Below are 15,676 nucleotides of genomic sequence, written 5' to 3'. Positions count from 1 at the left end.
TTTTTTTTTTTTTTTTTTTTGTAAGTAGGCTACTATTCAGTTGCATTTCCGTAACTGTCTCAGCTCAGGGTCAGGTGAGATACGTGGCAGACCTCAGCCTTGACCATCCTGCGGCTCTTTTTGAGCACTTGTGTCCGAGTTCATCTAAAAAAAAAAAAAAGAGTGGTGTTGGGCTGCAATGGGAGCAGCTCTTGGACCTGGGAATTACTCCTGAACACAGTAGCGTATAGTAGCAGGGACATAGTCACACATAGAACCTACCAGGTATGGAATTCCTGTCTTTGTGACATAACTTCTCTATTACAATTTTCTTCCCTGATCTTGCCTGCTTAGTTCCGGAACATTCTTCCTCATCAAGTGTGCAACTTTAAGCTTATTAACAATAAGGATGCATTCCAAGTCTTTGGCTTTTCTCTCTTTTTTGAAAGGCTAAGAAGAGACATGTTGCTGTTGCAAGGAAAGAATGAGGAGGGAAATGCAGCTCATCTGTGTTTTCTTCACATTGTTCATGGAATAACATATTTCGATATGAAAAAGACTGATAGTTCTCTGTGCTTCTTACTTTTAAGGGATTGTTACAGATTCATATTCTTATTTAATCCACCATATAGTAAGAGCACAGTTTCATGGGGCTCAGGAAGATATAGGTCACTGCTCCCTTCTACCATCCTTCCTTCTGTTAGCTGCATTCTCTTGCTGCTTGCTAATGCTGGACTCCTATGAGTCAAATTCCAACTTGCCCAAGTGGCAGAAAACCACCCATTCTTTTTGCTAGGATAGTTTTCTGCCACCCTAGTGAGGGTAATGAGCTTAGCTGAAGTTCCAGCAAACATCAGGGCTAATGGAAGGGAGGTGGAACAAGGGACCATGAGATACTTTCCACTCCTTTTGCCAGCAGCCAACTCATGTTGGCTCTGCAGCACATGAAATTCTATCCCAAATCAATAAATACATTATATTTACTTTAGAAAAGAAAACATGGTAAGTTTTATCGCAGTTTTCAGCATCTACAATAGACTGTAATAAATCAGTGCTTGAGTCTAATCTAAAAGGGAATTTAAAACCTATTCTGGTTACATAATTGTCTCACAAAAACCACAGGAAATTAAAAATGTAGCTTTACAAGGCACATAAAATACTTTCCAGTAATCACAGAGTGCAAGATGTGAGGTCCATTGTTAGACAAGGTATTTGATATAGAGCACCAGAAACTGTAAATCCTACTTAGAAACACAATCACAGTGACCTGGAAGAGCAAGCACTACAAAGGATTTCTTGAAATACACTCAAGACTGGTAGCACACAGACTTAACAGGATGGTTTGATAATAATTATTTTTGTGTTAGTGAGCTGCTCTTCTACCTGAAAAACAGTGCTCCATTCAGTCCTTTGCATTTCTGTTTACTTCTGCCTTGCCTAGAAACAATTGTTATGCATCAAAGCTCTAAGACAATCAGTGCCACTTTTGCTAAGTCTATTTAAATTCCCTTGCTGAGGAAATAAGCCTTTTCTTTAAAGAGGAGATCTATTCAATATAGGTTATGGCTTTGGAGAGCTACAAATCCTGTTTTGCAAACAGCATTTTTGGTTTACAATGCATTGCTTTGCATATGCAGAGCCTGTATCAAACCTACCTCTAGATAAAATTATCTTTTCTCTTTTTGATTACATAGGAACACACTATGATTTTGCTTTTGACAATCTCCTGAGAAGTATATGAAAATACATCTGAATTTTCACAATTTACAGTACACAAGATTTTCTTTAATACTTAAGACATAGTTGGTAAAAAGGAAACTTCCTGTATTTTCAGCTCAGCAGTTTAATGTATTACGTCTTTTCTCTTGAGCTCAGTGACAAAGCAGGAAGTAGTTCAGCTATAATTCACAGAGTAGGGTGCCTGCTGCAAACCTGAGAAGAGTTCAGCACTTCTCTACTCTGACACAAATCTCTTCTGTGATTCTGGGCAAGTCCCTTGAATTCAGAACTAACAAAGCAAACAAATGATGCCTGAACTCTGATGTGCAGCCCTTACAATTCCATCTATCTTCTCAAGGACCTAAAACCCTTAACCCCGCAGATCATAGTCCAGCCAGCTCTCAGTCCTTCCAGACAGTTGTTAATACGAAATGCTTCAGAAGGCATAAAACACGCTGCTGCTTACCTGTAGCTTGGCGTAATTGATATGTTGAAGCCTCCATATCCATACAAGAAGGCAGGATGAGAACCGTCCAATTTAATTCCTTTCTTGTGAATAATAAACATGGGGATTTTAGTACCATCTTTGCTAGGGTAGAAAACCTAAGACAAGACAAGAAGAAATGTGAAATGATCAAGCCATCACCTGCTTGCTTGCTCAATAGCTCTGGAAAACATCAGAACAAGACAACACAAAGGGCATGTCTGTATTAATTTTTACATGTCCTGCACTGTGACTGAGCTGGTAAGGAGAATGAACAGGACTAACACCAGATTTCTAATCTAAGATATTCCTAAAAATCTCTCATTTTTGAAAATTCTAAATTCGAAACACTAGAGAACAGTGTACAGAGAAGAAGCAACTCATGGTAGGGTAGTGACTTAGTGAGACCCAAGCAAATGTTGCACTGTCTTGGGTATAGCTATGTGACTCCCAAAAAAATACGTAAAATTCCCTTAAGAGTTGATCTTGTCTGCTGAAGTACAGCAGTCTTTGCTTGTAAAAACAAATTTAATCACGAACAAAAGGCCAAAGGTATTAAAAAAGCCACAGTATTATGGTATTTGTATTAATATATTGGCATACATTTTGTTAACATTGTTAATACATTAATAACATTTCTCAACAGAGTCATTCCACACACCGGACTCAAATCAAAAGAATAAACTTTGAATAGCTGAAGATGCTGTTTCTTATTAAATTTTGTGAAAGCATCAAAAAGGTAACTATTCAACACTTCTACATGCACCATGAACTCATAACAGCTGGACTGTATCCAGTAAACATGGATCTAGCACTGGTCAGTCTTTCCAGGTTATCTCAAATTCCCCTAATCACAGTGGTAACATAATCCATGACAGATACTTCTGTCATATTTGGCACATTTCCAGGCATTTCCCAGAAGCTAGGACCAGGAGTGCTGGCACTGCAGAACCCCCAGACTCACCTGACAAAACAACAGAGCTATCTGCTGGCTATTAGGAAATCTGCTTGTGAAGAATCAAGCATTCAGGCTGCATATGCTTTCCTATGTGCTTCTCTACTATAGTATGTCACAGCACTGCAGTAACTTAAAAGCTAAATTCCACACATAGAAACATCCACTGCAATTGCTTAACACAATTTCTACATCTTGTTGTTTAGATGCATGTATCTGCATGCACATTCTAATTTAGGATCCAGCATGTCTTATTTTGACAGTCAAACAAAACATGACCATATATGCAGTTCATTGCTTTGGTTTTGGTATCAACATTTGTGGCTTCTAGTCTAATGAGAACAAAGTAACAGAATTACATTCTCACTTCATTGTACATTGACAACCTCTTCACTTTTACAGGAAAGAAACCTACCATATTTTACAAAGCGTATGTGATCAACAGGATCTGTTTTTATAACTAATGAACCCCACAGTAATACGATCTCACACAACACATTTATTCTGAGCACTGCTTGTAATGTGAAACAGGAAGCCACATGGCATGTAAAAAAAAATGAAATCACATTTGATTTTAGTTTAATCATGGGTAAAGAAATGTAAGAAATTTCAGAAGAAACTCTGTCAACATTTAAGGCTTCACCAAGTCTTGTAGGCTTATTCTAGGTAAAGAATAAGTATCTTAGTTCCTATTAGTTAAAAAAAAAATCATAACTAAAAGCTGAAGGCATTTTTGCACAGATGAAAACACCCTTCCCAGCTACTGCCACAAGCATCTCTTCACTGCTGAAGCACTCACTGGAACTCACTACAGGAGAACACACAAAGTATTTGGGAGGGTGTGTTGATCTGCCAGAGGGTAGAAAGGCACTACAGAGGGACCTGGATAGACTGCATCAATGAGCCAAGGTAAACCTTATGAGTTTCAACAGGACCAAGTGTCAGGTCCTGCACTTTGGTCACAACAACCCCAGGCAGCCCTACAGGCTTGGGGAAGGAGTGGCTGGAAAGCTGCCTGACGGAAAGGGACCTTGGTGTGCTGATGGAAAGTCGGCTGAATATGAGCCAGCAGTGTGCCCAGGTGGCCAAGAAGGCCAATGGCATCCTGGCTTGGATCAGGAATGGTGTGGTAAGCAGGACTAGGGAAGTCATCCTGCCCCTGTACTCGGCATTGGTGAGGCCTCACCTCGAGTACTGTGTTCAGTTTTGGGTGCCTCAGTACAGAAAGGACACTGAGGTGCTGGAGCAGGTCCAAAGAAGGGCAACAAGGCTTGTGAAGGGCTTGGAGAATATGCCCTATGAAGAGAGACTAAAGGAACTGGGGCTGTTTAGTCTGGGGAAGAGGAGACTGAGGAGAGACCTCATTGCTCTCTTCAAATACCTGAAAGGTGATTGCAGCAAGAGCGGGGCTGGTCTCTTCTCACAGGTGACAGGACAAGGGGAAAAGGCCTCAAGTTGCGCCAGGGGAGGTTTAGGTTGGATATCAGGAAAAACTTCTTTACAGAAAGGGTTGTTAAGCACCAGAACAGGCTCCCCAGGGAGGTGGCTGAGTCACCATCCCTGAATGTGTTTAAAAGCCATTTGGATGTGGTGCTTGGGGACATGATTTAGTGGTGGGTTGTTAGAGCAGTATGGTTAGGTTGCGGCTGGACTTGATGATCTTGAAGGTCCTTTCCAACCTGAGCAATTCTATGATTCTATTTAGAAAGATGTTACAAACAAATTGAACACTATAAACAAATAAAATAGCTGATGGACAAGTGACCTGCTGAGGCTAGAGATGAGGCATTCCAGAGAGACTCCTCTCTAAAATACTATCCAACAGCTCCAGTTGTTGCTGGCAATTCACACAACGTGTGTACCAGGCTCTCCTGTGTTTCCAGTAACAAAGTTGTTGGGCCAAGCGCCTTTTCTTTTTCTTATAGAACTCTCTGGAAAATTACTTCAGTAAGGCTTTTATCATCATCAGTTAAGATTAAATAACATACCAGTAAATGCAAACTCATCAGAAAAATAAACCAAACCAAAAAACTGCATGTCAAGGTGACATTTGCGATGTAAGAGTTTTCATTCCTATTTTTACTGAAATAATCATTACCTCTCTCTCCGAGAGGAACAAATGGGAGGTGGGAAAAAAATCAATTCAGTGAGACACCAAGATATGTGAACCTATTTAAGCTTCTCCAAATAGACTATTTTCAACAACTGATTCAATCTCACCTTTAAATTGGGTGTTATCTCTGAAGCAAGTCCAATGGTTTATTTATGCAACCAATAAAGGGTTGTGCTTCTATCTCAAAGATTAAGGTAAACTGGAAAGGGTAAGCCCTGAAGAGAAAACCTTCCCATGATGGCATTTCATGCCTAATTTTAGAAGCTGACAGTTTTTACAAGGGTAACTGCTCGCAGTAGGGAACTACAGTTTTCTGCTTTATCACAGTGAGGAGTGATCCACTTGTGCCAGTCACGTTATGTTACTCATTGCTCACATATTTTCAAATGAAGACTCACATCACTACAGTCACTAGCACATATAAAAAGCAACATTTTTCCCTCCAAAATCACTTTGAGGACAATGCATCAGACATACTAGGAAGAATGAAAATATAGAAGTAGTATGGGAGGGAGGTGTGAAATACTGAAAATATTTATTTTCAGTCTCCAGGAGTGTACCAGCAACAGTGTGCGTTTGGCATGGTGCTCCTGCCACATACAGCCTCCCAGGCTATTCTCGGAGCATGTGTGGGAGCAGCAGAGGAGCCCTGAAATAGTTGTGTACATAATTTTGTCTCACACTAAAGTCCCTGTGTGTCACATGGCAGTGGGATCTCAGTGCCAGAAAGAATCTCTCTTAATTCAGATGGTGGAACATGAGGCATACATTTTGAAACCTTACTCTTTTTAGCATGATCCAGAGAGAAAGCAACACTGCTTGCACAGCTACTCATTACTACAAAGTACCTGAGGATTAAACTATATAAACTACAAGCAACAATCTTTGTTATTCCTCTTTAGTACATACAAAGTTTCCGTTCTTTTTGTTTGTTTGTTTTAAATAAACAAGCCTTAGCACTTCAAAACAATTTACACTCAATTTTGATCTAAAAAATACACTAGGAGCTTACTTCCAATCCTATCGAGTAAGGTCTACATATAAATGATTTGAAAGTTAGCAGCTACGGAGAATAAAAAGCGTGCTGCACATTCACTTCTGTGGTGATCTTTGCTCTCCTAATTCCTGTTTGTTATAAATATGCAGAATGTACGTTACATGATCTTTGCTTAAGGAATAGGACAACCAACACTCAGCACCACAGACACAGATCTAAATTCAGAAAAATCCTAAGTTTATCCGTTTATGCCTCTGTAATGACAACAACAGCATCCTCTCTTCTTCACAAAAGGCCAGGAAGCAGATGTAAATAGTTCTGCTTCTGAAAAGCTAGCAGAGTTTGAAAGAGAGCAGTTGAAAAATCAAGTTTTTCCTTTTATGTGTCTTCAGAGATATTATCAGACACCGAGAACTTACGCACTGAATTGAAAATAATTTTGGCACTTACCATGCGCTTCTGTGAATAAATACCAAATCAGTATCTTACAACACTGAAGGAAGTGATATGATCATCACAACAAATAAATAAAATGAATTTGCCTGAATACAACACTGCATCACACAGCTAAAAATACTTTAAGCTACTCAAACTAAATACAAGCTTCCACTCTTAAAAACTAAGAGTCAGCAATTTGGGAATACTCAGTTTCCCTTTTTCTCACCTTTAAAAATCTTTTGTCTGTTTACAGAATGCACAGATTAAAGGGTGAATGTAATTGTGGTTGTTCAAGGAAAAAAGTGCATATATATCTGAAATCACCTTACTTTTATAAAACTGAAAATCCTCCTAGGCAAAAAAATCCATCCCAAACTTGTACCGATTTTAAATTAAATGCATAAAGGTAACATTCAACACAAGTTTTGAAATACTGCTTTGAAACATAGAATAAAAAAAACCAAAACAATCTAAGTAAGTCTAATGCATATTTTTTAAGCCGTGAACCATATCTGAATGTCTAGAAATCTTTTATAATTTTTAACTTGCTAATTAATAGCAAAAATAAATAAAATGCAATTAAAAAGTGCGTTGTTCAACTTTTCAGAATTATTCCTGCAGATAATACATTAATTTTACATATGAAAAGAAACTTTTGACTTGGGATTTAAAACACTCTTTAAATCACAACAGGCTGATCATTCTTAGAAAGTCACCAGTGAGTCTAAAAACATCTCTCTTAACCTCTCTTTCAAGATTAGTTACTACATACCAGAGATATCAATTCTTTCCATGTCTTTGTGTGCTTGATCCAAACCAGGTAAAAACGGCATTTGTCACTGCTCTGACATTCATTGTGCCAAAAGGCCGAAGAATTTTACAAAAAGTAACTAAGGCATATAAATCATGACAGAACATGCCTTGTTAAAAAGATGTGTACCATAATTTAAATATAGCAATACCAAGACAATGTCTTCAAAATGGCTTTTGTTCTATTGTCAGTTAGTGTTTTACTTACTTAATTTCTTTCCCTTTGAAAAAGATACAGAATATAGCAGACTTGTGAAGTTCAGCTATTGTTTTGTGCTTGTAGACAGGAACATTCCCTTCACCTAGGGCTGTTACCTTCAGTCCCAGCACACACAAGTAGGGTGACCTGAGCATACCCGTGCTGAGTAGCTGACCAATGGGGATGACCAGTTCATTTCTAACTTCCTGGGACTACATTTCACACATTCCGTTTCATATGCAGTATTTCCTTCATCAACTGTGAAATGAAGATGTCTCACCTCACTAATGCCAACATTCATGCTTTGAAGTTTAGTAAAGAAAAGTAGAAGAAATTCGTAAGTTGTAATGTTAGTGTTTTTCCCAAACATTGCAAAAGCTTTGTTAAAGGCTTACCAATTTAAAATTCCACACAACTTATTTCAAAGAAGACTGAAAGGGTAAGCCAAATGGAGTAGTCTCTGGAGAAAGTTCAAACCTGTGCACAGATAACATCAGAAGCTGAACAATGCTGTACAGCAACACTTCCAACTGATAAATCCTAATAGTTGCGGCTCAGCGCTTCAGGAAAGCAAATCTCAAAGACCCTACACCCGCAAGTCTGAAAGCATCAGCGCTGGCAGGCAGGAGGAAACGCTCTCCTTGCTTGAGGTATGAAGGCAGAAGTCTCATAGACTGCCACAGAATCAATATTCTCCTTCCCAGTGCAGGTCCTTGAGCACAGCCTCTGCGCAGTCCACTCAAACTCTCATAAGAGGGCATAGCACACCACAGAAGAAATGTTCCATCTACTCCAGCAGTGGCAAGCACTCAACTGTAAGAAAAAGAGAGGCCCAAAGTACAGTGGCTCAATGGGTAGATCTGGCAGCCTATTACCACTACACAGCAAATCCACAGGATCTGAGGTTTCCCTTCTTCAGAGGGAAATCCTCATCAATCTTCTTTAAGTTTCTTAAATTAGCTTCAAAGCAATTCTGTGCTGGTTGCAAAGCCTGCTTAATACAGAACTGGACAGGAGCCAAAGTAACTCAGTAGAGCAAAAATTAATGCAGGTGAAAGCCAGAAGGAAGAGCACTCACTACAGACATTTTTAAAAGCACTGTGAAAATAATCAAGAAACCTCTCAGAAGAACCTTTCTCTCTACTCATCCGCTGGGATGAAAAGCAGCCTCCTGCTTGTCAACGGTTTACGGGCGTTAGGCCCGATTCCGTGACAAAGGGGACGGGGGACCCAAGGGCCCATGTCCCGGGAAAAGGGGAAAGGGGAAAAGGGTAGGGAGATGGCCCTGAGAGCAAAGAACAGCGGCAACAATCTGAGGAGAAACAAACTAATTTACTAAATAAAATATCGGAATGCAAAACAACACACTATAATACAATATAATTACAATTTAAGCTGATAAATCCAACACAGAGAGAGAGAATGTCCCAAAGTCAAGGTAGGCCTTACTCTACTACCGACGATAAGATGGCTGGAGAGCGAGGTGCTGCCAAGACGAGAGACGGCGGAAAAAGGAACAAGGTCTCGTGATCTGCAAGTTCTTATACTGCGAGTTTTTATCTTTTCCCTCCGGCTGGAAAATGGTAACAAAGGAGCAAAGTGCCGTGGGGACTGTAGTAGTCCTTCTCTTCTGAACTAGGTATGTCCACTACATGATGTTATGATGTGGAATACCAATAACCGAAAATCACAAAACCATGACACTGCTGACAAAGGCTAAGTGCTAAGGGATGGTCTTTCAGAAAAAAAAGTCTTCTTACTAAGTTCAGCTGTCTTTCTGCAAACAACTGCAGGGAGCTACATACAGGGTGGCGGTGGGGAGAGGCAGGAAAAAAATATAGCTGGGAGTTCGGAAATCCTGCAGGACAACCAGGGCAGGCATTGTTTCTAAATCACATTTTTTGCGATCAATTATGAGCATTCCCATTACATAAAGCGTTAGTGGCAGATTAGATTCAAGGAATTCCCTCTACTCCATTTTTGCAACCTGACAGACTTGTTGGCCTCTCTGCCTCACTTCATAGTGATCTCACAGCTTCCTACGACAGACCAACTAGCATCTGCCACATACTATTCATTTTCTTTCCTCAATTTGCTGTAAAGAACACTGACAGTACAGAGACGGATCAGATAGATATAATATACCTTTTGAGTTAAATATACATTGTAGTCAACGTTAAACAGAAATACATCCCATCGGTCTATGGAAGTTAAGGTCTCTTTCTTCAATTACCTCTGTGCTTAGGTATTCAAGAATGAGATTAAGTAAAGAGATATCTCAGTGGAAGCAGCACACATACAAGTAACAGATGCTGGCTAGTGAAATTTCTTTCATTAAATCCAAGATTTACTTCACTGAGAAATCTGCTCTGACAGGAGACAATTTACTGTAACACTGTGTTGGCATTAGAAAGCAAACAACCCTCCTCTTCACCACGCTGGAAATCAGTTCAGGTTGTAATGGTAAACACTTTAACAGTAAAAGCATAGAGGCCACTATGCAAGGGAGAGAACTTACATTATGTACACTATTCCACAATAGCTATTCTGATTTATGGTTTTATACATCTAATGGGAAATTATGAGAAAGATACATTCACTCGAACAATAACCACCTAATTCAGCATTTCTGTTCCTGTTTTGGTCAGAACTTGACTGGGTATCTGAAGACAGCTGTGCTGTTGAGCTGTTGCTTCAAAAAGATGACTCAAACTTTGTTGTTTCTAGTTCCTAGTGCAGGGCATCTAGAATATTCAGGGTATTCAAATTTCACCTGTAAACATACATCCAAAAACTCTCCTAATAGAACAAATGAATTTTGACACTGGTGATGTCAACTACCCAGCTTACATCAGAGAAGGACCCACATATTCCACTTACATTGCCAAGAAGCTTGACTTATGACTTCAGATAGCTGAATAATTTCAGAGTGCTTTGCTCTCTCTTCCTTCGAAAATCATATCCTGTTTAGAGATGTTGCTGGCTACTCAAAACCAGAGGCACCATAAATCACTAAACACCAAGAAAAGTTCCATATGTGGTTTGTACAGCAAAACCTCTTCATTTCTACTCTTTCTTCCCTTTGAAAAGAAACATATAATCTATTCTGGACAAGGAATGTTACAGAATTCTGAAGAACTTACTGAAAAAACCACGGCACTTAGAAGCACTGTGAAACACTTTTACATGAGGTCTCTCACTCATATTTACAAAATTTGATTTTTGAGACTTAAGCTTTAATTTACAAGACTAAAACAAACAAAAGGGCTGCAGAAGGGAAAAAATACACCACCTGAAAAAGAGTCATGGAAAAACTGGAAGTCCTAGAAAATACCTAAGAGTGCCAGTTTAGAAGAAAATAATTTCAACAATTGTGCACTGGTGACCATGTCCTTACTGTAGAGAGAGTACTTCAGGCTCATTTGTTGTTTTCAGGTTTGCAGTGCTCTTTCTATGATGAAGAAAAATCACCCAGTGGGAAGCAGGAAGTGGAAAAGAATGATGAGAATGAGGTGTTTTTTGTTTGTTTTTTTTTTTGACATTGCTTGAACAACAGCGGGGCGGGGGGGGAATTACACCAAAACTAGTACAACGAAACTCCACAAAAATTTCACTTTATGATGTAATTTCCAGACAGGCATCGTAACAAAGCCTGAAGGTACTTCATAAAAGGAACACCAAGAAGTGTGTTAATGCATCTCTATAATAACGTTGGAACAAGGAGGAAAAAACAAGGGGAAGAAAAGAGGAACTTTTTTTTTTTTTTTTTTAAGTAGTAAAACCATGGACAGCTTGTATCAATCTTTTCTTTCATGGGCAATATCTGAAAAGGCGGCAAAATTCAGCAAACTTTTATATTGGTCAAAGAATTCAAACGTTAATAATCACAAAGCAGATGAAACGTCTGACTGCTGCAAGTCAACTTCAGTAATTGCTAGTAGTTCAAAAATACACCAAGAAGAGAAGAAAAACTTCATGGATGTTTCTACTGGTAAAAGATTCCTAGGCTCCAGGTATTCTACCATTATCCTTTGAATGTTTTCTGTATCTTGTGTATTTTAAGTCACTACCACTGAACACTGTGCACTACTACTTTCAAAAGTATTTGATAAACTGACTGAAAAGCAAGCTGTACTTGTCAGGAAGAATTTATCCATCCATTTTCCTGTGTATGTGAAAAAAGCAAGTCAGAACTAAAGAAATGTATTTCTTGATAACATTCATCTATATGGATAAAAAACTAGTTGTTGCGAATTATAATTATGCTTCTAGGAGGTTTCCCTTGTCCCATAAATTTTTTAAGGTATGTCTCAAGGACCGAGCGGAAATAATTAATCTGAGGAAAGATGATATTCTATCAGTACCTCTGGGCAGTGTTGATAAAATAAAATCAACTGATAAACGAAGCTGCAAACTAGATTACCCTTAATAACATTGTGCACTGATGAATTTGTATTGGATCACAGACAGGTAAATATCCAAAGGAAAAAACCCTCACATAATTAGTGACTGAACTGCGCTGGGTAGAAAGCAAGATGCTACTTTCCCTCCTTTTTCTTGGAAAAAGCATTCTTTCAGAATGCATCCAAGATTTTGTCATTTTAACATAGCTCATGGCTATTATATGATCATCTTGCATAATATCCATCCTATCCTAAGGCAATCATGTTCACAGTGGAAGCAAGAGTCATGTCAGTTCACAAATATGCCATCATTTGCTTCCCTTTTTACCTTTCAATTGCTGAGTCTGCTTGGAGCAGTAGTCACAAAGCTTCATTTACTTTGTAGAGGGCTCCCAAGTTATGAACAACTTAGTTACAGTGTTTGAAGCAAGTCTATTTAAGATCTCACAAACACCTGGAATTACTATTTAACAGTAATATTCACCACTCAACTCTATTCATCTATCTTCTGCCAAGGTGATTAACGCTAATTAACAACAGAAACCTGAATTATCCAAGGACTTCTGGCACTAAGAATCAAGTAGAACTTTATCAGGTTGTTGTAATATATATAAAAAGTTTATGGGTATTTTTCACTACTTTTAAATATTGATAATTATAATTTGGTTTCAACATCTCCATGTAGTTAACACATAGTTATTATTATTAACCATCCAGAGAGATAATTTCTTGATGTGTCTTGCTTTCAAGATGCAGTTGGCAAGGGCCCTGCTAATGGCCTGCGTGTACATAGCTCTTCAGTGTACTGGTGAACATGGTCCATGACTAGGCCTCCAAAGTGCTCCAATAACGCAAGTAAATAAAGGAGCCATAACCTTCTAGTTTGTTCTCTGTAGGCTGCTGTACTACCTAAAATGTTTCTGCATCAGTTGTATGTCAAGCCTAATAAATGACAATATAAGCTAGTTACGAACTTGTGTGTGCTTAGACGCCTGGGGCTCAGAAATACAAACCTCTCAGCTCTGCCAGAGCCATTTCTGTTCTGAAAACACCCCAGTTCCTTGGTGGCCCACAAGGACATCATTCAGAATGAGAAATTCACTCACTGTGAAGTATCTAAATGGAATATGGGAAACTGTGGGGAAGTTTCACTGCTAACAGAAAACACTAAGTCTCTACTGCAGAAAAGAGGTGGCAAGGGAGTGCTTTTTGCAAAGAGGAGAACTGAAGGCAAAGCTACATGGAAAAGTAAAATAAAATCCAGTAAGGCAAGAAATGCAGCACAATGCTCAGACAGGTGCAATCACCTACAGGATGGGAAACAACTCACTAAAATAATTCAGAGAAGCACATCAGAGGTACAGAACATGCCAAACTGAACTTCAGCAAAGAAGTTTTAGGCAAGAGAAAAACCCTTTACTGGCACACACAAGCAGAAGTCTCACCTATAACAGGTATACAACAAATGAAACAATCCTTTCCACTGTACTCAACATTTGCAAACCTCAGCTACAGTTACTTTGCTTAGCATGGCACATCACCTCCTGGACATTTAGAGATTCCAGGGAAAAGGAAGAAGAGCAGAAGATAACACTCAGTAGAAAAACTCAACAGACTGCAGAACTTTATATTCTGAAGAATTGAAGGGATACATGGTGACAGTTTACTGTAACTATAAAGAGAATTATCTCTTGTGTCTGTGAGGGACACAAAGCAATGCACTGCAAGTGTAGCAAGGGAATTCAGGTGAAACCGTGTGGCAGACACCTCTTTCCTCTGCAAAAAAGAGCTTTTTAACAATAAATACAGTGAAACACTGGGACAAATTGCCTAGAAAGCCTGTAAGAACCAAGAAGACAAAAGCCATTCTGGAACAGTACAGGCTGAAGTGGCCTGTCTTAGAAGCCACAGCTGTGACCTGTCTTAGAAGTCACATGCTCTAGCACATGGATACATGACCACATTGCCACCGCATGCACACACTGCAGTTCCTTCCTTTTCCCAGTTTTTCTGTCCTTCTGTTATCACAGCAGCTGTGTCAGAGGAATTTCTGTTCACAACTGCAACATCCCCTGCTAGGCAGAAATAGTTGGTTCCTTTCCTCTTGTAGGAAAAGAGAGAATCCAATGTCTTTAACTGCAATATAAAAAATAATCTCAGAAGATCATTTCAACTTGTACTTTATATTATCTTAGGAAGAGAAGCTTCATAAGCATAGAAGACAAAGGGAATGAATGAGAACAAGTCTCCTTTCCGCTGTTCATAAAGCCACGATGTAATAAAATCTTCAGGAACAGCTGGTGAGAACAGGAATGCTTTCAAAAATCCACCAACTTATTACAAGTTTGTATGAGGTACATTTCAGATAATGTTTTAAATATTTATGTGTAATAAAAACTGTTATGTTTTAAAATTTACCTAGATATATACTACAGTTGCATGAATGCCTGTAAAATATTGAGCACTCCATGTTTATAAGTAGTATGGACTTCATTAACAAGTAAGCAACTACAATTACTACTGTTTTGCAAATCTGTTCCAATTTCAAAATCATCCTGCGGCAGAGACAGATACTTGCCCATACAATTTATTAAATGCAAGACCTCTTCTTTAGGAACTTAATGACTATTCAACAGGACTACACAATACCAGTAGGAAAACAGTAAAAAAGATAAACTTGCCATCAGCTCTTTGAAGAGCCTGACTGACTGGCTTAGTAATAGAATGCAATGCCTTTCCCCGCCAAATCAGTGGCTTGAATTCTGATCCACATCAGTGAGGACTGACAGCTGCAATCATCTAATGTCTTTTTGCCAGTGAATGAAGTGAATAAAACTAATGACTGTAGTCCCAGAGAGAGTGCTCTTCAGTGCAGCAGTAAATCACAATTTAACCCTCTCCTGGGTAGGCTCTGTGAGGCATGGTAATGAGTGGGGAGGATGGATTAAAAAAAATTTCCCATACTTGCAGAGAAGCACTCTCATTATGAACAATGCTGTCATGCCAGCAAAGTTGATTTTAGCCTCAAGAAATGGACAGAGAAAACTGGTAAGTTATTGCTTCTTTCTTTCAGAGGACAATTATACATACAGTCCTTAGTACGGTGAAATTTTTATGACTGCTTGGGTCTGAACAAGACCTGAAGAGCCATAAAGAAGGTTGGGAACAGCAGTTATTTGTGGAAGCACTTTCTGCACTTGATCCTCTACCATTTATAGAATGTGACTGTTCAATCTGCACTCTATGAGACAGGTGTGCACTATACCGATCAAAAGACATTGTTTTGTTAGGATTTAATACTGTTGGAGATATTGAGTGGGTGGTGTTTACTGGTGTTTTTGTTTGTTTGTTTGTTTTTTAAACTGATGCTAAAGTTCTATGAACTGGCACATGCGTGATACCAAAAACTTACTTAACAGTTTTCTGATCACATAGAATCATAGAATTAGCTAGGTTGGAAAAGACCTACAAGATCACCTAGTCCAACCATCCATCTACCACCAACAACCCCACTAAACCATGTCTCCCAACGCTATATCTAAACGTTTCTTGAACATCTCCAGGGACGGTGACTCAACC

The 15,676-nt window shown here is 38.9% G+C and overlaps 1 protein-coding gene across 3 annotated transcripts in view; it reads right to left on the bottom strand.

Moving 5' to 3' along the window:
• Positions 1-15,676, bottom strand: part of PREP (prolyl endopeptidase) — a 103,487-nt gene that overhangs the window by 14,860 nt on the left and 72,951 nt on the right. For all 3 annotated transcript variants that reach the window (XR_002436681.1, XM_021390980.1, XM_021390981.1), the window contains exon 11: positions 2,165-2,301. Coding sequence is in view for 2 of the 3 variants with exons in the window: in XM_021390980.1 (XP_021246655.1) it covers positions 2,165-2,301 (137 nt within the window). In the remaining variant the exon portion in view is untranslated. The remainder of the gene's footprint in view (positions 1-2,164; positions 2,302-15,676) is intronic.

This window comes from Numida meleagris, chromosome 3 (assembly GCF_002078875.1).
Source record: "Numida meleagris isolate 19003 breed g44 Domestic line chromosome 3, NumMel1.0, whole genome shotgun sequence".
Classification (NCBI taxonomy): Eukaryota; Metazoa; Chordata; class Aves; order Galliformes; family Numididae; genus Numida; species Numida meleagris.
This window is presented reverse-complemented; position numbering and strand designations above follow the sequence as displayed.